This window comes from Gavia stellata, chromosome 5 (assembly GCF_030936135.1).
Source record: "Gavia stellata isolate bGavSte3 chromosome 5, bGavSte3.hap2, whole genome shotgun sequence".
Taxonomy (NCBI): domain Eukaryota; kingdom Metazoa; phylum Chordata; class Aves; order Gaviiformes; family Gaviidae; genus Gavia; species Gavia stellata.
The window spans coordinates 58,645,483-58,669,118 of NC_082598.1; the positions used below are offsets into that span (position 1 = coordinate 58,645,483).

The following is a 23,636-nucleotide window of genomic DNA, read 5'->3' on the forward strand; positions in this document are numbered from 1 at the left end:
GTTTAGAAGTGAAGCTGTCAAAACAACCCACCTGATGATGATAAAGAAATAGCTATCAAAGAAGTGGCAGGCAGCTTCTGGGCTGAAGTGTTCCGCTTCAGAAATTTCAGCACCATTTGCATTTTGTATAATTTCTGAGAAATGCATAAATAAAAAAATCTTTCTCATTTGGGTTTTTTTTAAGGATTTTGAAGTCCAAACTTGTCATCTGGCTATTGTTTTTAGTGGGTTTTGACTATTTTTCCTCGCAAAGGAAGAAAGAAAGAGGAAATAGATGAATGACTTACTACATGTATTGTAAAAAAAAAAAATACACAGTGATGGAATGGATATATACAGCTTAACTGCCTGACCACGTTGTCTGCAGGCAAGTGGTTGAATCTTATTGTTTTAAAGTTTTCAAAAGAGACTATCATATTAATAGTAGTGTTGGTTAAGTACCCACAAGTAGAAACACAGCAGTGGAGGTCAGCTATTTCGCATTTGATTTCTTAAAGACAGGTCTACTTTTCAGGTGAAGGAAAAGAACTGGTGCTATTGTACTGATCTGCTTGGCTCCATGTGGAAGGTCTTCCTTTCGTGCTCTAAGGATAATAGGAGTGGGATGTGGAAATGGTCTCATCTGGGATCCAAGTGAGGGTGTATTACGAAAGCAAGTGCAGACTGAAAAAGAGGGCAACTTAGAGAAATACACCAAAGCTGCAAACAGAATATTACCATTCTGCGCAGGAGGGATGAGAATATTGTGTCTTTATCTGCTACTGTGCAGTGTCCACCTCAAAAAATATCTGCTTGTTCCATTGCAGTAGTTTTAATTTCCTTGCCTGCTCTTTCCATGCTGTTCTTTTTTTTCTGTAGCTTCAAATGAAAACCATACAGATGAGAGAAGCAAGGGGCAGAGACACTAGGGAGAAAGCCCAGCTCCTGAGGAAGGAGATGCGTCAGGTGAGAAAGCAACACATAGTCGGCATTCCCTGCGGCATGCAGACTGTGGTTGGCTCCACTGCTCTGGGATGTTGGTCAGGTTTCTGTATTTGTGCATGTCCCAGCCTTCTAAATCGATGTCTGCAAACCGTTTGGGCTGGTCTGATGCTTGGCCTGAGTGTTTGGGGAACTGGTAGCTCTTCAGCTGGTGACCTACCCAAAGTCACCAGGCAGGGTTATTGTCACTGGGGACATCTTTTACAGGGTATGTGCAATTCCAGAGGCAGAGGAAGATTTCGGGCAGAGAAGGATGAAACAGAGCTCAGAGTACAAGCTCCGCACCTTGCCGTTCCCTGGCCTTCTTGCTCTGTCTGCGGGAGCTGTGTGGGCATCTCAGTCCCTCGTTAGGTGAGCTCCTGTTCCACAGCTTTGCATTTACACTGCTAGTGACCACTAAATAGCTCTATGCATCAGTGCTTCAGATGCTTTCAATATAATATCTTTAGAATACAGCATAGTTACACTGCAGCAAAATTCAGCTGTTCTTGTGACTCTCCTTTTAGGACACAGGTTGTTTTTTCCGTTTGGAGGACAACTGACTTCCTAATCATTATTTTTAGTTTGTTTTCGCTTTTTTCTGATCTGGTTCAAGAGACCCAGGTTCCCGTAGGTGACTTCTTCAAGATTAATTTAGGCTAAGACACTCCTTCCCTGGTTATTTTTTTTTTTTCTGCTTGTTCTTTTGTGCTCAGATTACAGAGTGAATCCACTTGAAATCTCTCCTGCCTCTTCTCTCCCTACTCTATCCTTTCATGTTTTTCCTCTCTTTCTTCTCGGCTGGCTTTCAGTTGGCTGAGTTTCCTGTTCTGGTTGATAGCTGGTTGTAGTGATGAAGCTGGGACAAGCCATTTTGCTGTGACCTGCGCTCCGTATCTCCTTCAGATGAGCATGAAATTATCCTGATGTTCCTGGATGCTTGGCCAAGGAAATATGTTTGTGAGCACCTCCAGGCTAGCTGAGGGAGTTGCAGGAGTATTGAAGATTGAGAGCAGTGCTCCCAACAGATTCCTTGAAGCCTTACTTTTCCTCCGCAGGGGTCTGTCCTTCCTGCCCTGCAGAGCTCCAGCAGAAAGGTTGTTTATCCTTATTATGGAGGGATTGCCCACCCTGGATCGCTCTTAATAGTCAAACATTAAGTCTAGAAACAAAGAAACTAAACCCTTAATTTACAGTTTATTTTTGTGGACATCTGAGGCACTCAGAGAAAATGCAGGCTGTACCTAATACCTGTAAAATTGAGGCGGTGATAGCAAAATATAGGTGAGATCTTGGGGATGATTAAAATGCAGATTGAGAGTCAGAGGGAAGTGTCGCCATAGGAATGGTGGCACTGGCACAGTATGCAAGATTAAGGTACGTAAGGAGTTGTGGAGAGAAAAGCAGCGAGTCTGTGGTGCTATAGCTTGGTGTTGTGATGCCGATCGCGTCCGCCCTGCTGAGCTCCCCTCTGATAGATTTAAATGGTGCAGAAAATACAAACATCATTGCTGAAAACAGCTTTACAGCTAATGTACTTTGATTTTGTACCTTTAGGCCTGCAACATGCTGAGCCATTTTATAGCTACAGCATCCCCCTTCCCTCCTCTGTCTACTAGGTTTTGCAGAATGTTTTGTTAAACCTACAAGTGTTTTGGATTCACTCTTTGGAATATGAGGAAGTGGGATTTTCCTTATTTAAATCAATATGGGAGAGGTTGTTGGTTATCACGCTTTCTCTGAAATATATGCTTTGTTTTAGGCTGAACTGCTCTGGCACACCAGGAAATGAGTGTTGCCTTGTGGAAACTCTCTATTCTGTGTAAATTTGAGGTGTGCAAAACTGATGCAGAGTTACAGATCCCATAACAGCCTTTCCTGATGTTTATTTTCAGTTAGCCTGTAGTGATGTGATTATAGGTTGCATAGGACAAGCTGTCATAGTTGGATGGCTCACAGACCTAATGGGCCTGTCTTTCTGCAGATGTGTGACAAATATTCCCCTGGCCATCCTTGTCCTTGCCCAGAGGAGTCGGGCAGGGAGTGGGGAGCGGCTGGTAACGTGAGGGCTGTCTGTGTGCCTGCCTCTGGGAGTGGGGAAGCCATTGCGTTTTCCTCCCTGGGGTGTTAATTTGTATCTCTCTCTTCCATTCAGCCTCCAATTTTTCCGTGGAACATGCAAGAACATAATAACATTGAGACCTCTACCATATTTCAAGACTGAGTTAAAATTCACTACAGGTTCAGAAGCTCTTAGGATAAGGAGAACGGGCAACTCTCTTACAGAAGCATTGCTTCCTTACAAACCTGTGCTATGACCTCAGTGCATAGGTACAGTGCAATGGGTGGAAAAAGTGAATAATTTATCTTAAATACTACTGGAGGGGGTTCGGCACTGTGGTCTCAGGTGGGGGACGGCTGGGAAGGGAGGAAGAGCGATGTCTCACCATGTGTGCATGCTTGAAATGCTCATTTCTGGCTAGTCACAGGCAATTCTGTGCACTTAAAACCATGGGTTCAAGCCTATCTTCCAGTGTCTCCTTACATGGAGGTAAAATTGTGTTGTTGATTTTAGAAGCAAACTTCATTAGCCAGAGGTTTTTTGTTTGTTTTTAATCTCATAGGCAGCAAGGAGGACAATCTGTTTTGCTCAGTGCAGCAGCATGCTGGAGAAACGGAACAGATGGTAGATGAAAGTCTTTGTAATTCTATGTTTAGATTATTTTCTTCCTTTTGTCAACTTATTTGTTACTATTTTGACCACTTTCGTCAGGTGGATTTGGGTGAGTGCTGGGATACGTGATGGATCTCTCCCCATGTGCAGCTGTTGAGCATGCTGGTAAGAGTGTAAGAGGCTTTCTTTAAAGAAAAAACAATCTCTTTAAACTACTAAAGCCCTTTGTGAGCTCCATGAAAGTGGTCTCAATGCCTGTGCTTGTATTCCTGGTTGGTATGAATAAATACTGTGCTAGTTTTTGAGAACTGGGTGCCACGCGTTACAGGAAGTTTAACGAAAATACTGTGTAATGTACAATTTATCAACACCAAAGAAAAAGCTATATGGTTGGGTACATTGTGGAGGTAGCACAGATGATAGGAAAGTGAGGATCTTCCGCAGATATGACAGGCACTGGAAGACCACCTTGGAAACCTGGGAGGCTGAGTGGGGGAAGAGCTGCTTAGCATCGCTACCAAAATAGGTGTTTAGCTGGTTAAAAACAAATCCCCAGACTCCTAAGCTCTTAGCTTGCTTACAAGTCCTCTCTTGATACTGCTCGATTTTATTCTCATCTAACAAACTCCCATGCAAAGCCACTGGAAATTCAGGAAGTCTTGCTTGGGAGTCAGCTGCCATTTCTGGCCGGTGAGGATCGGCAGCCCTGGTTGCCTCTCTCGTAGTGGACCTGAAACAACACGCAGGATTTTCCCCTTGCTGTGGGCTTCAGCATGTGATTCCAGATAGTGAGGATGGAATGCAAATTTCACGGTTCTGCAAGTAATGAGCACTGTTTGGCAGCAAAACAGAAAGAGATCAAGTTGGATCAACCCAAAATAATATTGCTGTTCCTTACCAGAAGAGAATTTTGAAATGAACTGGGGAGTTCACTGACCACATCCACCTGCTTTTCGGGCTTTTCTAATTTAGGCCAAGGACAGGAAGGATATCTATATGAAATAGCTAGTTGAAGGTCATGATGGTGCCCCTGATGTCATTTTCCCATAGTTCAGGGCTTGGGGTGCTTATCTTGGCTCTAGGCAGAATAGGAGTATGAGTCTCTACAGAGTGACCGGTCATTTACCTTTGCCAGTTAACATGAAACTCTGGCTAATAAGTACTCCTTGATTTGTTGTTTTAATCTTCTAGAGGTAACACTTAGCTTTTGACATTGCCTCCCTTTCCTTGGAAAAAACCACGAGGCCCTAAGTCCCTTAAAGAGAGTAAATGGTTTTCTTAGAAACTTCTGACTCCGTTTCACCTACATGTGAATGCTCTGCTCTTACTTGTAGGACATTAATTATGAAACGAAGGTGAGCAATTTTTTTAAATGATGATGCTAGAGGCTTTTTACTCATTGCGTGGAAATTGCCTGTGCCTGACAGCTTGGAATTTCAAAACAGGAAGGAAAGGAATTCAGCTACTCACCATTTGACAAAGGCTGGGCTCTGGCTGGTATGCAATTTTGTAAAGAAATAGGTGATCACATGTAATGTAACAGAGGTACGAGATGGCAGGGTAGCTTGACCATAAGGAGAAAAAATTAGGCAGTTTCTTCTGATGGCAGGGAATCCTTAAGCACCGATTATGCTTGTGCTGCATGAAACCTTCTGCTGTTGTCTCTATTGCCTCTCATCTTTAATTTATAGTCTTGAAGCCAATTCTTCTTGTAAAATTCACTCAAACTTGCCTTTCTCCTTTTTGTACAAGGAGTCTCTCTGGGACTGGGAAAGGTACAGTAATCCACTTTAAATTGTAAAGTTTGACAAACAAGAGGTAGGAGCCAGTAAGACCTGACTGAGCTGCTAGCGTACCAATTAGTAATACCTACTGAAATGTACTTGTCTTTATTGACATCTTATTTATGAATTAAAAGTGAGAGCACAAAATTAACTGTGAATGCAGTGATGCCATATGTTTGGGGTGGCTGTGTAAGAGCTCTTACCTGCTGCTATTTGACTATCTTAAGCATCCAGAGCAAAATACAATTACTGGTAAAATGTAGATTACCCAAACAATGTGGTTTACTGGTTGCTTGACTAATTAATGGAGAGGTCAGTGGTGGGTAACTCTGGGTGCCTGCTGAGGTTGATTCCTTTTCGTCCCTTATAACATGGAAGGGCTGGTAGAACTTGGGTTAAGTGTCACTATTTCTATTTTAAGATATCCCTATTTCAAGATAGGGGGATGTGAGATGCAGTAACGTGTCCAAGGTTGTCCAATAAGCTGGAAGGCATTGGAAACTTTATCTTCAGTATCTCTCTTTCACCCAGTGGTGTCATTTGAATATGTTTTAAAAAAAAATAAAAATTACAGGACATCAAAAATAAGGTCCTCTATTTGGAAACAAAGAACGTAAATGACAGACTATGTCCTGTGAAGCAGCCATTCTGAAAGGGGCACGGAGGCTGCAATGGCTGGATTTGAATCCCATTCTGAGGCAGTAGTCAAAAGATTTTTGGTCAGATGAGTATGGGGAGGGAACTGTGAGGTAGGAGTGTTGTTCTCCCATATAACGTTAGTGAGTCTGGAATTCTGAATGCTGGAAAATCAGAAAGTTTGAGCGTTCTTTAAAGATGTTACAAGGATTGTTTCCAGAGTGGAAAAATATTCTACAACAAAAAACTGAAGAGTTTCAATCTAAGTAGCTTCTTGTAGTCTATGGGTACCTACAAAAGAGAGACATTTCTGAAGCTCAATAGCTGTTAATATAAGCAGGTTAAACTCCAGGAGGTTAACTCACTCAACCCATTAAATAGTAAAAAATCCCCAGGCATTATGTTTCTATGCTAGTTATCATCTCTGATTTTCAGAGAACCTACAACATCCATCTATTAAAATCTTTTAAATCAAAGCAAAGACGTTTTCTGAAAAAATGTGTCTCAGCTTAGGCTGAGCTTTGTGCAGAAATTGCCATGCTGTGTTATGCAACACATCAGATGGAATTCGATCTCGCTGGTCCATTCCCACCTTCATATCTATCCATGTGTTTTTTGATCTGTACTGTTGCAGGTTTGATTGCCTAGCTATTTTTAATAACTGAACTGGATAGCAACCCCCCCGCCCCAAAATCCAACAACAAAGCAAACCAAACAAAAAGCCCTTAAAGCTCTTACTCTTCTCCTTTCCATATGATGTAGTTACCAATATATAGGTCCAATAAACAGGGATGTATGGAAATGCTCTGTGTCAAAATATATACAGGGCTAAACGGAGCAAGGATTTAGGGAGTTTGTCTTCTTTGACAGCCAGCACTAAGAAAACGTCTCCCTGGAATCTAGGCCTGTGTTTAGATGGTAGAGGTGTATTTTCTGGTGAGAACAGCAGGTTGTTTACTTGTGCAGAAGACCTGGAGCCTGCAACGTAACGTCCCAGCGTGTGCTGCAGAGACCTGGGAAACGGGCATTAGTTCTGTTGGTTGGGCACTGACCGGCTCCTTTCTGACATGCAGCGTTACTCACGCGTTTCTCTGTTTCTGCCTCCCCCAAACAAGTACATTTTTGTGGAAATAAGTGTCCCTGCCTTTCTGTGCTCTGTTTGATGGCTTCTGAGATCCCTGAGCTGAAATAGCATTGAGGCAGTTTAAATAAGGTTACACTCATGGCTGCATGTGTATGGGAAATATATACATGATACTAATATATTGTGACACTTCTTACGCAATTCTCTAATAAAAATGTGTGATGAAAAAAGCTAACAACAACCAGAGTTATTTGCTATCCTCATGTGTTGTTTAGCTGATCAAATCAGATATTTGATTATATTTACTTTGTATTACTGCAAAGACATGGATTGATTTTTGTGTCGTTGTTTACATGAACTTTGATTTAATTATATCTAGGATATCATATTTGGGCACTACCTGAACAAATTAATTTGTGTACGTGTTGGCTGTTGAACTTTCAACCTTAACTAAAAAAGTAAGTTTTATTCATGGTATTTTAAATGTGGGGAGGACAAAAAAAGAAAGAATTAGTTCAGACATTGTTAGTGGTGTTCTGTCACTCTCGGCCACACTGAGGGATACCAGTGGATCTGTATGCCGTTTCTCCTCCGCTGTCTGGTTTCCCCTCTAAATTCACCAACGTTTTGCTTGTGATAGATATTTATGACTGGTCCTTTCATTGTTTTGCATCCTGCAGTTCCCCTCAGCTAGCCATTAGCATACTGAGTGTATTATCTGCTTTATCCTTTTAAAAAATTAAATCTTGAACATCAATATTTGTAGTTACCAAAAACCTGAATGGCTGATGACTTCTCATTAAAAAAAACCAGGAAGGTTGTCTTGCCTGTTTTCCATACACTTTCTGACATACACACAAAACAGTTATACTTTCCTGCAAAGCTGAATATACAGAATATTATCAGTGAGGGTATCCATGAATGGAGATGTAAATCTGGACAACTGTAATGATCTGTAGCACAAAATCAGATTGTTTTTGTTTTCTGGAGAAAGCTCTTAAAATATTTTAGAGTAGCACGCATATACACACAAATTTTGAGATTAAAGGAAAGGTTTTAGAAGAGGACATCTCTACAACTTTAAGGAGGATATTGCACTGTTATGTCTCACTGATATAAAAACATGATGCATGAATGTGCTTTCAGCTGAATCTCCTCATCCCGTGAGCTCCGCATGCTCTAATGAAACATAAACATTGCAAGTGATGAACGTATTACAAACCCCTGTAAGGGTCCATTTGGAAACCTCCGGTTCTGATTACTACAGCTCATTCTGTGCTAGATAGAAATCCATGAGGGCTCCTTAAATATCATCCTCGTGTGGAAGTGGATGTGTGTTAACCTCTAGTGTTATCGGTTACAGCGAGTTATGGTTGGCTCCATGATCTGCTGCAAGTCTTACAGCTATATTTCCACTGTAAAGCTGAAGTTCAGAGACTGAATAACCTGACGTTTTATGACATACACATGGATTTGGGGCGCTCGGTTGGAAGGCAGGGGTGACTGAGGTTGAAGTCTGTGGTAACTTTTGGGTGCTTGATGCCAAGCTTAAACACCTGAAGCGTGAAACACCTTGGGGTTAGTGCCCTATCTGAAAACTTGGATGTGAGCGACTTTGCCAAGTCTGCACAGTGAGTCAGAACCAGAATTACCACCTGGTCTGACTTCCAGGTCACCTGCTTACATTGCCAGCAGGAAGAGAATTGCTGCACTGTAAAATGGCAGAGAATACGTAAGCCTTGTTCTTTTGCTTTTATGGATGTTAAAATTGGTACCTTTACTGAGATAAGAAAGATACGCTCCTGTAACAGACTTTGGGAACAGTCCGTGCTGTCCCTGGCTGAGGGCACATTGGACTGGGAAGAGTTTGCAATAGGACTGCAGGAAAAACAACTGAAAAGTGCATCAAAGTTGAAGATGAAGTACCTGCGTATGCATTGAGCAGTTTTTTAAAGCCATTTTCCTACAAAACAGTGATTTCTCAGAGTGGATTGCACATCTTTTCCATGGTCCTGAGAATATCTTTGTTCTAACTGGATTCTTCCAAGAAAAGCACTAAATAACGTGCCTTTAAATACAGTGCCCACAGTGCTCTTACCTTGCCAGCATTCAGGCTTCGTGAGTGACCTCGGGCTCTGATATTTGCAGTGCTCCAGAGCTCACTCTGCAGGTAAAGCTACTAATGACCTTTATGGAAGATGACAGTTGTTCCACATTGTTAGAGATATAAAAAGAGGCGGAAAGTATTTTTTTGGTTGGTTGGGGATGCTTTTGTCCGTATGCACAGAATACCATGTTAAAAACTACTCTAAATACAAATGAATTGTTGTTAGAAGGGTACTGGGTAAACACGCTGAGGTGGAACAGCTCACCCTTGCTCCTTAACAGCATTGCTGCTCTCCATTGTTTTGGTGGTACGGAGTGGCAAGCTTGCCGCCAGGAATAAGCAGATGTTAGATGTCAGTTTTGAGTAACCTCTCTGTAATCATATTTAATTGAAAATTAACATCTCTAATGTGCTAATGTTTTATGCATCCTAGTAGAGGGAATGTAGGCTGTTGGATCTCTGAGCACTTGTTAACTGTTTCTGACTGTGAGTGGATGGTAGCTGTGTAATAATCTTAAAAAAATAATAGTAAAATATAAATAATAATAAAATAATCTTAAATCTTAGTGGAAACCTGTAGACAGACATACAGCATGATTATGTGTCTTGTTCCATTAGGAAATCACACTACCGAAGCAAAAGAAAAATCCACATCATCCATAGCTCTGCGTGTTAGTCTTAACCTGAAGTGGGATGTTAATGATGGGGGATTTCCCCTCTGCTTCTATAGGCAGAGTTAGTAAGGCTTTGAATTGCCCCTGATGAACTGAGAAACTTCACCTGGAAATATTAGGTTACCTGGAAATTCAAAAGTGCTAATTAATGAGGTATATAATGTGGAGCTGCTTTGTTAATCAGTTTACGAAGATAGAAGCGCGGTCAAGACACGTTCGATTCCTTCTGAGCAAGGAGTTTTTGCAGCTGCTGATCTAACCTGTACTCTACATCTGCCATCACATCAAAGCTGGTAAAAGGGAGAAACAGGATCCATAATTTTTACAGCCTAAGTGTGCTTTTGAATTCAATTTTTTATATTTTTTTCACTTTACATTTAATGGCTTTCCAGTAAATGGTTTAGTTGATGTATCAAAAATGTAGATAGTCCCTCTGTGTTAGTGTTTTAAGGATGAATTTCTTTGCTGTTGTCAAGAGAAACTGGATGCAACATGTTAGAATAGCTGTTGTCTTCCCCCCCGCCCCAGTTTTTCTCCTGCACAAACTGCTTATACGTAATGCTTTACAAAATAAGACAAACTTGATATTCTTTGATTGTTAATATCAAAACATAGTGGCAGAATATTTTCCTGGTGGGATCTCTTTGCATATGCACATTTACGTAACAGAGGGAAGGAGTAACTTTAATTTTCCAGTGGTCCAGTGTTAAAACTCCAAGATTAAGAACTAAACCGTTTTCAGGTCCTTTGAATGTGAGAAGTTTATATGTTCCACTGCTTGCTCTGAGTAGTAAAGCATTAATGATGAGTATGTCAAACCTATAATAATTATAATGAGTTATTTGAAATTTGACTTTACGTAGAATTCCTGTATAAATTTGGGTGCGCGTTGGGGGTGGAGTGAATCAAGTGACCATAGACCGTTCATTTTCTAGCTCAGTGTTGTGACTTGTTCTGGACTACAGGAAACCTGACAGAGAGCACTCTGCAGGATTTATTTACCTTATTTTAGAGTTTTCTTTTAGTAATGCCTTCCCCAAATGATATGCTTCCATTCAATTAGGAGGAAGACTGGGGGCAAAACTGGGTTTTATCTGCAAACTTCACTTGTCGAATTAACAAGGTGGGAGGATTTATTGGAGATAGCTTAGAGAAAACCTGCCAGCCAAAACAGAGTTTCATTGGTGTTGCAGGCTAGAGATTCTGCTGTCCGCAGGAGTCCGATTCATCGATGGCAGCTTCATTTAACTGTATCCCAAAGTACAGAGCTGGGTAAGAGGTTCTGCCTTATAATCATTGCATTATAGCAGTGTTGGAAGATCAGATGACTACATACGATATGTATTGATGTTACTGTGGGCCTGAGGAGAAGAGCAGCAGCAGCTTTTGCCTATTCGTCGCTTGTTCTGCGTGGCATTAAATTCTTGTTTGCTTTAGCGTTAAAAGGGGTTCCTAAAAACACTCGGTAAACCCTGCGTTTACAGAATGCAGGTTCTTGCCCTGTTTGTTGCCTCAGTCTTTCAAATACATGTCCTAAGTGAATTAACAGAGGAAGGGGAAACAAAACAACTCTTAATTGGCTGGAGTTCAAAGGCTTTGGGGTGAAAAGTGAGGAGCTAACATGCAGATTTGCCAACCCCCCTGGGAGGCACGGCGGGCGCATCGGAACACAGGTGCTGGACCATCCGGGGCATACAGAGCCTTTCATCTTCTTGTACTGATTTTAATTGTTTTTCTCATGATAACAAGCTTTAGAAAAAGCCATTAGAAACCTCTGCAGGAAATCTTTAGTCTTTCTGTTTGCTTTGCCTGCTCTGTAGAAAGTATAAATGTACAGGCTTATTGTACAGAGTAAAGACTGAAGGGCAGAGTCATAGCTCAGTGTATCATAGCCAGTATTGGTTATTGATTTCCAAATATCATGGCTGTCTGTATGCTTTGTGTTTTTTACTCCTGTAGGAAGGAGGTGAAAATCGGACTATGCTGGATTTGATAAGGAATATTGCAAATGAGTTCCCTGAGTTACTATTTCAGCTAAGGTATGTTTTTTAAAACACTGATGTCAACAGCTGAAACGTGGAAGTGGTCAGCATCAGCAAAGCCACAGCCATTTTATGTTTTTAGATTAAAATAGCTTCTTGAACAGCAATGGGAGAAGATAGACTTCCAAAAGAAAATAGACGATAAAGCAAAAATACTTTTTTTTTTTTCTTGACATCTGGCAACACGTTGTTGCATCTGTTTGGGCGATAGCAGTGTTTGAGACCTCTGTCCACAAGTATATTTGAGAGTGATGGGTCTTTAGACAAAAGTCTTCAAATGCCAGGACATGCTTATCAGGACCTTTGCTGAACTCTTGGGTTAGCGAGGCCTCTGCTCACTCAACAGTACGGCTGCGTTTTGTTTCAGGCCAGAACAGCAGTTGGATTTTCGAGGCATCTCTGCTGTGGCCACCCTTTTAGCAGGAACGTTGTTGAAGCTACTTCTCCCAGTAAAGCTCTTTTCCAAGAAAACAAATAGATGGTTGTAAGCCTGCTTAGATGAGTTTCGTGGTTTTAAAAATATTTATGTAGACCTTTGATAAGGGGCTTGGAACAAAGTTGTCTTCTCAAGTGGAGTCTTGCTGTTGCTATGACAGTGTTGCTAAACCCAGCTTATTGCAACCATTCTGTGAAGTGTGCATAAAGGCTCAAAGCTCTTAAACACGTTGGTACTGATACGTTTGTAGTGGCCCCTTTGATCTTGTTGCTTAGAAATGTTTTCTTTCTTTGCTTTTGTCTGATTTTTTTTTTTATAATTTATTTTATATTTTCTTGCTGCCAGGATCTATTAAGTGGCAGCTCTACAGTTTCTGACAAAACCTGTTGAGGTTTCTATTAAATTGTGATCTTAAGTTCGCTGTTGGTTACTGGCTATGGATGTTCTTATAGTATCTGCCCTAGAAATTGTTTTTAATGTTACTCATCAGAAGCTATGGAAAGGGAAAGGATTAGCCTTCTCTGTTTACTTGGCTGTTGATGCCTTTGGTTTCTTTGGTTACTTTCTAACAAGGCTAAAAAAATATATTTTGCACTCCCTGCAAGTAATTTGGGCATCCACAGGAGTGTAACAGCATATAAAGCTGGAATATAAACTAAGATCCTTTTGGGAGTTATTTTATAACTATCTGTTATAAGGGATATAAATCATTGTATCTACATACTAATACCAACCACTAACAGAGAAAGGCTTTTGATTTGATGTAATCTGTCAGTTCTTCTGTTCCTACCTTTTTCTTTTTTTTCTCTTTTTTTTTTTTTAGGCAATCAAAAGAAATTTGTGTTTTCCCTTTGGAAAAGTACCTGTTTACAGCTGCCTGCACAAAACACTGGTTCCTAAGTGTTAGGGCTAGTCTTAACTTCAGACCTTAAAAAAAAAAAAAAAAAAAAAGAGGGAATGGAGCTATGGAGAAGTTTATAAAAACACCTTTTTATGGTCTGCTATGTTAAAATAATTATAGAGACAAATCATTCCTGGAAATGTCGTGGCAGGAGAAAAAGGAGAAACCTCTCTAATAGTGCAACATTCAGATACTTGCACCTAGATTTGCTCTAAATCATACTGGGACTGTGCCAGACACGGACATAAGACTAAATACCTGCTCTCTGTTACTGTCCTCTGTTGCCTTAGATTTGATCCCTAACATTTTCCTGCCCCTCCAAATAACAATGAATGGGCGAATGGAATGAATCCTCCATGCCCAGCTGAAGCCAAGTGCAGTTTTTCTTGATTCTGCGTTTTCTTGCTGGGATGGCACCCTCTGCACCAAGGCGACCAGGGGAGTGTTTGAGAGCCAACGAAAGGGGAAAGGGCTTTGATTTTGCAGGGTATTGGGGTTCCTCATGGCTTGTGGTCAAACCCTAGGGAGGTGTGAGAGAGGACAAGGTGGGAAACGTGCCCAGCGGGATGGAAGCGATTTGCTGGAGGGGTGGCTAAGCAGGGAATGGAGGGGATGCTGTGGAGAAGAGCCAGCTTTCCCTGCCCGGCGCATTTCAGCAGCTGCACAGCTGGTTCCCTTTCTGAGGTCTGTTTGACAGAGCGGATATACAGCGTGTTACCTGCTAAAAAACTTGCTGAAAAGCCAGGTGAGAGCCATCGCTGGGAATTTCTCCACTGCTGATAATTCTGACTGACCTTTTTTCACGTGTCTGTCAGATACTAATTCTAAGCCCTCAGTCAATCAAATTTCCAAAGCACTCTCTTCTTTATTAGCGAAGCTGTAAATGCCTTAAGGCATTTGAAATCTGCACAGTTGAGTAAAGAAAAGCCTGGGAAAACAATACTCATAAGAATTAACAGAAGTGCATCCTTGTAGGTGTATAAAAACCTGTTTTTATTGTGTTGGGAGGTAGGGTTATTTATATTGTAAACAGAAGTGTCCGTTCTAAATGAAAATGTTGACAAGCAGTTTTGTTTTCTGAGTTACATCATCTTTTTCCTGTGTGCTACAACCTGCCCAGTGCTTTTAATCTGAAAAACTCTGTAAGAGAAAAGCGAGAGTTGGCTGTAACTTTCGTAAACCTGTAAGTGCATTCATCTGACTTTGCATCCTTATCTCGCTTCTGTTATCTCATTTCAGCTGGAATTTAAACAAGTTTTTTCTTGGCTGGCAATTTGAAGAATTAGTGTTATTCCTAGAGATGAGTTTGAGTGTTTTTTTGAGAGATACGAAAGCAGCTGTGTGCATCGAGATACGCTCTTTCTAAGACGTCTGTAGGAAAAGGTGCAGCAAGCCCATTTTCTTATCTAATGCGATATGCTATAAGCATATTTTTGAAAGCAAAGTCACTCTTGTTACCCTTAGAGTAAAATTTTGCGACATTTCCCAGGTCAGGATGCCTGTCCCAGAAGGCACCGCACACAAGCAGAGATCCATTCTGTGGGACGAATGAAAAATCCTGTCTGTGCTGACAAATTCATCTTTTGATCAAGACTGTTGTTGGGGAACAGATGGCACAGCTCTCGAGTGTAGGCTTGCTTTTGCTTTTGATAAAGCACAAATACATTTTTCACGCTATAATCGCTCCCTCTCAAAGTCTTACCCCTCTTTGATTTGCAAACTTCCTTCTAGGTGTTGCGTCCCATCTTCCGTTCTGAAAATAAACTAGGTTGGGTAGAACAGCAACTTTCAGGCAAGTAGACTTTATTGAAACCAGATGAAGATGTGAGATTTCCAATACTGTAAAACCTTAGAATCAGAGGAGATTTTAGATCCGCTTCTCTTTGTAGGAAGCGAAGGAGGAGAAGGTTTGATAAAATAGTAAGACACAATTCTTGATGTTCCTTCTAACAATGCGCCTGGCCTGTGTAATTGCCTTTTTTTTAGGCCTGTCCTTACGCTTGCTTGGAAGTCTGCTTGCTTTGAAAAGCAAGGATTATCTGTACCTTCAGAGCAGTGCCCAGAAGACACTGCAGGCAGAAAATGTCAGCTGGTGTTCGTCCTTCTCGTCTCCGCAGCACTTGCTGGTGTTGCTTCTTTGCAGTGAGGGGTCACTGTTACTGAAATCGTGCTTTTGGATAGAGGAGGATGAGGCTTAATTTCAGCCTGCTATGTCAGTGTTTTCAGCATCTGTTTTTCTGGCTCGTAAAACCGATGCGGATGCAAGTCCAGGTGCTTCCCTAGCTACCCAGAGCTCTGCATCCTCAGCTGCCCGGTGGAGAGTCAGATGGCCACGGTGACATACAATGTGAGAAGAGGGACTTTGCCCCCTGCGACCATCCATGACTTGCAGGGGCTGCATAACCGCTTCTCCCCCCTACCTGGACCTGCTGAGTGGAGTGCTGGGGGTGTGTGGGGAGGAAGAGTTTGGGCAGGGAGTGGGTGAGAGAGCACAAAGGAATAGCGAGCAGAAGTCAAGTGGAGGATGCGCACTCGCTCAGCAAAGGCTGAGTGGAAGGTCTTCCTGGCAAAGTCCTGCTGCAGTGGTGGAGTTGACCAACTGGGCATTCATAAAAGAAGTTCTTGGTGGCCAGTCGCTTTGATGCACTTCTTATCGCCGCTGTCGCTTCGGTCATTGGTAGCGTTTGTCTGGCTGCTTAAATCTAGTGCCAACCGTTCTTGGAACCTGAGCAGAGGCAGGAAATGAAAGATCATCAAGATGATAAAGGCACAAAGAACAACAGGCACGTGAAACCAACCTTTTGATTGCTTGGGCTCCATTTTCATTTTTTCTTTTTTTCCAGAGCTGTAGGGCAAGTGAGTTTTGAAGGAAAGCCACGTGAATGCTGTATTGCTCTTGCTTCTTCAAGGTCACCGGAACATGCATACTCATGCTGAAACTACTACTTTGCTGGAAGAGACCTCTTGGTTACTTTTTTTAAACTTTGATTTGTACTGAAGAAGGGGTTAAAAATACCGTGTATTTTGAATAAGCTGCAGGATTGAAAGGTAAATGTTGCAGTGCAGTTCTTGTAGTGCCCTGTGGAGCAGCTGGGAGAAAGTGTTCACCTCAAGGTCCATATTGAGACAGGAAAGCTGTGTCTCAGGAAAATAAGAAAATCTGTCATTCTGTCATCTTTTTTTTTTTTTTTCCCCCCTCTAGGATAGAGAGATATATCCTGAACGCTCCCAAGTGTCAGAATTATCTTCCCTGGCTGAAACTGTTACTAGGTATGGGGGTATTATGGCAGAGTGAGTGATGTGTCTGTCGCTGGGGTTTTGTTTGTTTAATTTACGTTGGGCTTCCAGAATATGTTGCTAAATCTGAGTGATGTGCCTTGAAGCTGCTGTTTGTATTGAGGCTGCTGTTGCCTGATCACCTGTTTTAGGATCAGTGGATAAACAATGAAAATCCTTCCAGTGTAAGCAAAGACAAATTACTGAAAAGTTAATGAGAGAGAAGGTGTTTCTGTAGCTCAGATGGGCACTTGTAAGCTGCTTGTAGGTGGTTGTTAGGGTTCCTAATGTCTTATTTTCCTACTCGTGTGGGATTGCTTATAAAAACAGCACAGAAATTTAACAGCAGATATCACCAAAATGGCCTTGGTGACTCATTTTAAAAAGGGAAATACCTTATGTGTAGTTATTGTAAACTTGTTCTGAAAACTGATTGATTTTTGGTAATCTTGGTCGTGCAAGATTTGCAAACTCAGTAGACTGTGACAGCACCCGCTTTTTTTCCTCCTTTCCCTTGGTTTTAAACCTTTCTGAAATGTCTGTAGATAGTTTATTCTGAAATTGCAGATTGTAACTCCATAATTAATTAATTGCTTGGTTTGTTTCCCTTGGAGAATCAGATGGGAGCCAACATCATTCATAGGTAGAAAACTTCTAGGTGTGTTTATTAGAGATAGAAAAACCTGTCAGTCAATATGGAAAATATAAATAGCTGTTTATAGTACGTGCCCTTGCTGAACAGTGGTTAACACATACCTGCCCTCATTTTCCTCCTGCTCCAGACACGCAAGCAGCATCTAGAGAGGTGACTTGTCTTGCCCTCTCCTTCACAGGCTGGGCAAGATCAGCGCGTGGGGAGAACGATGCGTACCGGGCATGTTGGCTCATCTAGTGATGCTGAGAAAGAGAGGCCCCAAAATTCATTTTTAGGCATTGCAACTACTGGTTTCCCCCACGATTTTTCTCCCTTCTGTTCCCTTTCCCTGGTCCTTCTCCAGCAGCCATGTGAAGGGAGCTGTACCAGGTGTTGGACAAGGACTCCGGGAGATAACTAAGCTCTCCCCTCCTGCCAAGGGAAAAACTGTAGCATTATATTACTGTTGAAAAGCACACTGCAAGATATATTTTAATTAGAATGTGTTTTGCTGCAGTGTAATTAAAAGAAGAGTAAAAAGCTTACACTTAGTCGAGTAGTGTGGTTTATTATTGTGCTTTTCTATTTCAGATTCTTATCATTGCCTTAAAGAAAAGGAAATGAGAATATGGGAGACCATAGCATTCATAATAATGGTCTGCGGTAATAATTTTTTGTGAAGGCTGCTTATCAGTTTGACTTGAGGCATTATCAACAGCATCTCATGCTAGAGGAGTATAATACTTCAGTTGTAGTATTGCATGGCACTTCAAAAAGAGCGCAGACAGAGTTGAGCTGATTCTATGTTTTTTGGTTGGAATGAAAAGCTTTCCACTAACAAATGCAAATTAACGGGGACTTTGAATGTTGAAGTAGCATTACATTATTTTTGCTGTTGAAATAACAAACCAAAACTACCGAATCTCTTCTGAGTTCTATATAAGCCAAGTCAAAACAGGTTCACATATGCGATCGTTGGCTAGCTGTGTTTTGATTCAGATTTTTTACAACATTTTGGTATGGCAAATCAAAATGAAATAAATCAACTAAGTGTCAAAGATAATTATTCCATGCTCTCAGAAAGCCTCCTAATGACATCTTTTTGCAGAATTCCTTTTTCAAGGTTGCTTTTTCATGAGAAAAATATTTTTATTTCTTGCCCTCTCCCTTCCCACCCACATGACAATTTTCCACAGAACAGAAGTTATGGTTCCTGCTGAGGTTTCTGTTTGCATATGCAGTGCTGAGGAAGATCAGCGGCTTTCATGCCACCTCACATACTGATGATGATACCGATTTCTTACACATAACTGCTCACACATAAATTTGAGCTTAAGTCTGCAGCAACAGTCACTCAGCATCATAAGAGATTGCTTATTTGGAAGAGCTAACTCCAGAAAATGCTATGTAGGTAGGTTCAGTGGTTTGCCACTCTCAAAAGTGAAAAATGCAGTATTGCTATTCCTGTCTCTCCCACCCCCCGTGTCTGGCTGCTTAGTTTTCCAGCTCAGTTACACTGCTACATTAGTCCCTAAAGCTGTGCTGTAAACCAGATCGTTGAAATTTCCACTCTGACTTTAACAGTGGCAACTTCTCTGCTATTAGAGACCCTTAAGAGAGGAAGTACTTCTTTAAACTGGATATATGTTTTCTGTTTTACACCAACCGGTATTTTTTAATGGAATATATTGGATTATTTTTATCACAATTATCACTCTGTGCCTTAAATCCTCATAAGTTTTCACTCCCAGAGTCCATGCCTTCAACTGAGTCAAGAGATCTACATCACTGTGGCTGACTGCTGCTCCCAAGTGTTTTGTGTTAGGAAGCAAATACAGTTCAGGGAGAAAGGGTGTTTCACAGCTAAGAGCTGTTCACAAGCCTTTGGCCCGATTCCAGAACATAGTTGTGATTGCATTAGAGGTGTTCTAGCCAGATGTCCTGCCACGTGTGTGTGTGTGTGGGTGTGTGTGTGTGTGTTCGAGTTGCGGAAAGATGTAGACTAGTTTTCCTTATCTTTTGTGTGGTTAGATGAATTAGCCAAGAGATGCATGTACTGGCAAATAAAAGAGTTAGTAGTATGCTGTCCTCCTTACAGTATCTCAAAATTTAAGTCGTGATACAGTTAATTCACGATCAGTTCCTTCTATTCCAGCTCTCACTGATGTTACTGTGAGGGCAGTCTTTGTTGGTTTGGTCCCGTAGTTCAAGTCTTCCTTTTAGCTGTGGTAGTTGCCGACTTCGTTTCTTTTCCAGTGGCAGGGTAGGGGTCGTTCCAAGCACCTTGAGAGGGGCACAGTGATTTGGCTGTAGGGCGCAAGCTAATGGTTTAATAACTTCACTGAAACTGGAGATTTAAATCTGGAAACATTGGGAGAAAGTTAACTCAGCCCTTCACGCTTCCCAGTTAATCAACCTAGAGCTTGTATAGAAAGAGTTCGTTATTTGGAACTCGGTTCAGCTTCATGGCTCAGCGGCTTTCGTTTTTCTTATACTTCACATATCCTTTGCAGCTGATTTTAACGGGTAGGCTGCATTAACAATCTAAAAAAGAAAAAAAAGTTTCAGTATATAGGGATTCTTTCAATGGATCATGAATGCTAAATGTGAAAGTCTAAAGAATAATAGAAGAAAATACCTTAAAGATCTTATTTCAATAAATGGAAATTAATATAACAAATATTTTAATATATTTAATATCTATAAATATTTTAATATGTATTAATTGTTGAATGCATTGTTTCCTCCATAAGCAAAGTAGATACCCAAATTCACCAGAACAGGGCTTCGAGCAACCTGGTCTAGCGGAAGGTGACCCTGCCCATGGCAGGGGGGTTGGCACTACATGATCTTTAAGGTCTTTTCCAACCCAAACCATTCTATGATTAAAAAAAAAAAGAAAAAGCAACCTTCCAGTACAAGCATGGAGCAGTTCCGTGCCTGAGGCGGGTTGGAGAATAGGTATCTAAATATTAATTGCAAAGTTACGTATTGGGTGTCTGTAAAAAAAAAAAAAAAAAATTACTTCCTGAAGTATATCCCTCAGAAGAAACAAATAACACAGTTGTTGGATTCGAGGCTATAGACTATTACTGTGGACTGTTCTAATCGGTGTTTTTCAGGGTCTTTTGTGGAAAACCGGATCACGTGTTGAATGTTGTCTCCCTACTGCTAGGCTGTGTATTTCTAAACGTTTTGTGGGTGTAGGTTTTGGTTTGTAGGAAGATCTCTTGCTCTGCTGGAGAACCAAACAAGTTACCACCCGTGTCCTAGCTCTGGCTGGCCATTTGGCATTCCTGCACTCCTGGTGTCTACTCTTTCGGGGTTTTTTTGACAGTGCTCTTGTGTTTAAGGTATTTTGCTATTTAGTCTAGGTTTCTGAGTGCCTTTGGTGCCTGAAGATTACAATACAGAAATTTATCAGTGTTGGAAACTCCTGGTATGATTCATTTTATTGTCTTTAAATCCTGAAAAGCGCTTGTTCCAGCTAGAAATCTAGGGCAAGGTCAGTGTGTTTGAAACACACAGATTTATTTTTTACAGGTGAATTCTTCATTTAACCTAACAGTATATTCCTATCCAGACAGTCAAGCTTGTGATTCTTTAAAAATGAATAAATCACATGAACATGGTGAGCAGCGTTTGGCATACTGAACGGGCAGAGGCCTCTTGCATTTGTAGCTTTCCTTTCCTGCCTTGTCAAAGGAGATTAGCTTGCAGACTAGGAAATGTTGTGGCTTTCAGAAAGATGAGCTATAAAGCTCACCAGAGGAAGAATCGGTCCTTGGCATCTCTCCCCACATTGTTTTCCGCTTCCTCCAGCTATCATATTTCAAACCCCATGCCTTGGTCCAGCCCAGGCACAGTTTTTGTTATTTCCCGTCCTACTTCTGCCTGTTACACTCAGTTTATAGCAGTAATGCCTGCTTTGTGGGAGTCACTGCAAGAAAATTGTTCCTTTCCTTGTGCAGGGGGACCAGCTGTAGAAGCAGAGTACTTCTGTGTCGGAGCAGTTGCATCGTCCACAGCGTGGCTGGACTGCTTTAAGTCCACGGGTCTAATCAGAGCAGTTTGGCTTCTCTGTTTTGACATGGCTGTGTTTAAGCGTCTTGATGGTTCTCACCAACGTCTCTGGAAGGGACAGGCTCAGGAGTGTGACCACGCAGGTTCAAAAACCTGCTGCCAGCACAGTCCCAGGGCGTAGGGGATACTTACCGCATCTGAGTGCGCCTCCTTCAATCCGGTACCAGAGGCTGGTGGTGCTGTTAGTTGCAGCAGCATCTCAGCTGCAGTTGAAACAGCTGTTCAGATTTAAAAAATAAAAATAAAGTATCTTCCATACTTTGGCAAGCCGCGTTGTTGTTACTGTCTTTTAACACTGTGAATGTCAATAGTTAACTTTTGGTCTACAATATATAATTATGAAGCAAAGGGGAGTGACCTCAGTCTGCATTGGCTTTTATTTTATTTGAGATTATGAAAAGTGCCATTCTGTTTATGATTCAGCAGTAAAAGACTTCACTGAAACCATGCATGCTGTTTTAAGTTACACTGCGGACTCTGAACTGCTGCAGAACACTTCTGCCTTCACAATGTAGAGATCTTTCAAGCGGATGGTTTTGGGCTAGAGGAGAGGGCTTACTGTAAGAGTTGCATGAGGCACTTCAGAAACACTGCATTTATTTTTTTTCCTTTCTTTCCTTCCCCTTTCCCTTTTTCCTTGAGTTATTTACACCACGTTAGACAAAAAGTTAAACTATGGGCAATACCTTAATACCCTTGGCAACGTTTATGCTTGCTGTAAGGATGGTTCCGTCTTTTAAACACAAATAGGTAAGCAAGGGGTTTTTCTTCAGAAGGACACCTCTGCTGTCAGATCACACAGAAGCGGATCACTGTGACAGGCTGCATACTGCCTTGCACCAGATAAATCTTGCATCCTAACCTCTCTAAAGCAAGCTCCCTGTGTCTGTGCTGCAGGTGTGGCTGTGGAGGCATGCCGGAGCTTGGAGGGGCCGGGAAGGAGCACCTCACAGCACCCTGGTGCCATCTGATGGTAAGCTTGCCCAGCAGGTTTTCCCCCGTCCCATCAATGTCAACAAGCTTTTCATTTATTTTGTGGGAGTAGGGTGAGATGATGTCAGTTGCATGTGTTTTTTATATATATATATCCCAGAAATAGAAGTACTATATTCATTAAAGAAATCTAGAATGTTTTGTGTGGTTTTCTTTTATTCATCCTGTGTTTTAAAAACAGCTTTTAAATTAAACTACAACTTAAGATAAGACTTTTTCCCTTCGTTTTCTTTTTTCCCCCTCCAGAAGTAACTATTAATTACAGACATGGTCTTCCTGTGGTAACTCTTATGCTGCCCACAAGAAGTGAACGCTGTCGGTTCACTGTTAAGCCAATGGTGACTACCGTAGGGGCATTCCTGCAGGATGTGCAGAGGGAAGATAAAGGAATTGAGAGGGCGGAAGTCTTTGCAACAGGTATGTTACATTTCTGTTGTTCCTCAAAAATGAATACATTCCTTTTCAAATGGACTGTACTTCTCTCCTGAAGCATGAGTTCAGTTCTCCATCAGGTTTAGCATTGTTGCTGTTGGGGTAGTTCTTGAATGCTTCTGGGGTTTATTGGTGTTTCAAATTTAATACCCAAGTCCTCTTGGAAAGGCTGATAAAAATGCAGAAATGCACATATTACTGTAACCTTCCCTATATCCCAGTAATACCCTCTATTATCTTTTTCAGGTAGCTTCTCTTTGTAATGCTGTCTTTAAATAAGTGTCTCTCTTCTGGTGTCCTTGATATCTTTTTCTTGCCTTGTTCTCCATTATCATTCTTAAAGACAACCAGTTGGGCTCTTGAATGCGATATCTGGCAGTTGTTCAATGTTACCTGGAGTTGGAAGAATCCGTTTGCCATACTACAAACTTGAACTCATATGGAAAACTTACTAAGAGCTAAGCAACCAGATAATGTGTGCAGTGATAAAGGGCAGCTTTTTGAGACTTTGGGGAGGTTTCATTCATCAGCTGGAGTGCAGTACTTTGGGGCCCTTGGGTTGAAAAGAAAAAGCTATACTGATATGTTAGCATTGACGTGGTCTTTCCTCCTTGTAGCATACTGTTTATCCCATTGTCCCAAGTCTTCAGGTAATTTTCTCAAGCTCTGCTCTCTGTTTTCCTGCAGTTTTGTCTCTTTGGTCTGCCTGTTGATAAAAACTAACATCCAGTTAGTTAAACTGGTTTTTCATTTTATTTTCAAGACAACTTGGTTTGGATTTTGGCAGTACTTTGTAGTACTTCCACAGCAATTCTGAAAAGTCTTGCAACCCCTGTCCTGGTCCTGGAGGAGGACTCAATCTCAAAAGTAGAACTGAGACGCAGCTTTTTTGTCTGAATCTGGTAGAATAGGTACTTGAA

The 23,636-nt window shown here is 41.4% G+C and overlaps 1 protein-coding gene across 1 annotated transcript in view; it reads left to right on the plus strand.

Moving 5' to 3' along the window:
- The window catches only part of MCUB (mitochondrial calcium uniporter dominant negative subunit beta), a 52,661-nt gene that overhangs the window by 22,016 nt on the left and 7,009 nt on the right, over positions 1–23,636 (plus strand). The window contains exons 2-4 of the mRNA XM_059818219.1: positions 11,879–11,958; positions 22,164–22,264; positions 22,531–22,701. Coding sequence (XP_059674202.1) covers positions 11,879–11,958; positions 22,164–22,264; positions 22,531–22,701 — 352 coding nt within the window. The remainder of the gene's footprint in view (positions 1–11,878; positions 11,959–22,163; positions 22,265–22,530; positions 22,702–23,636) is intronic.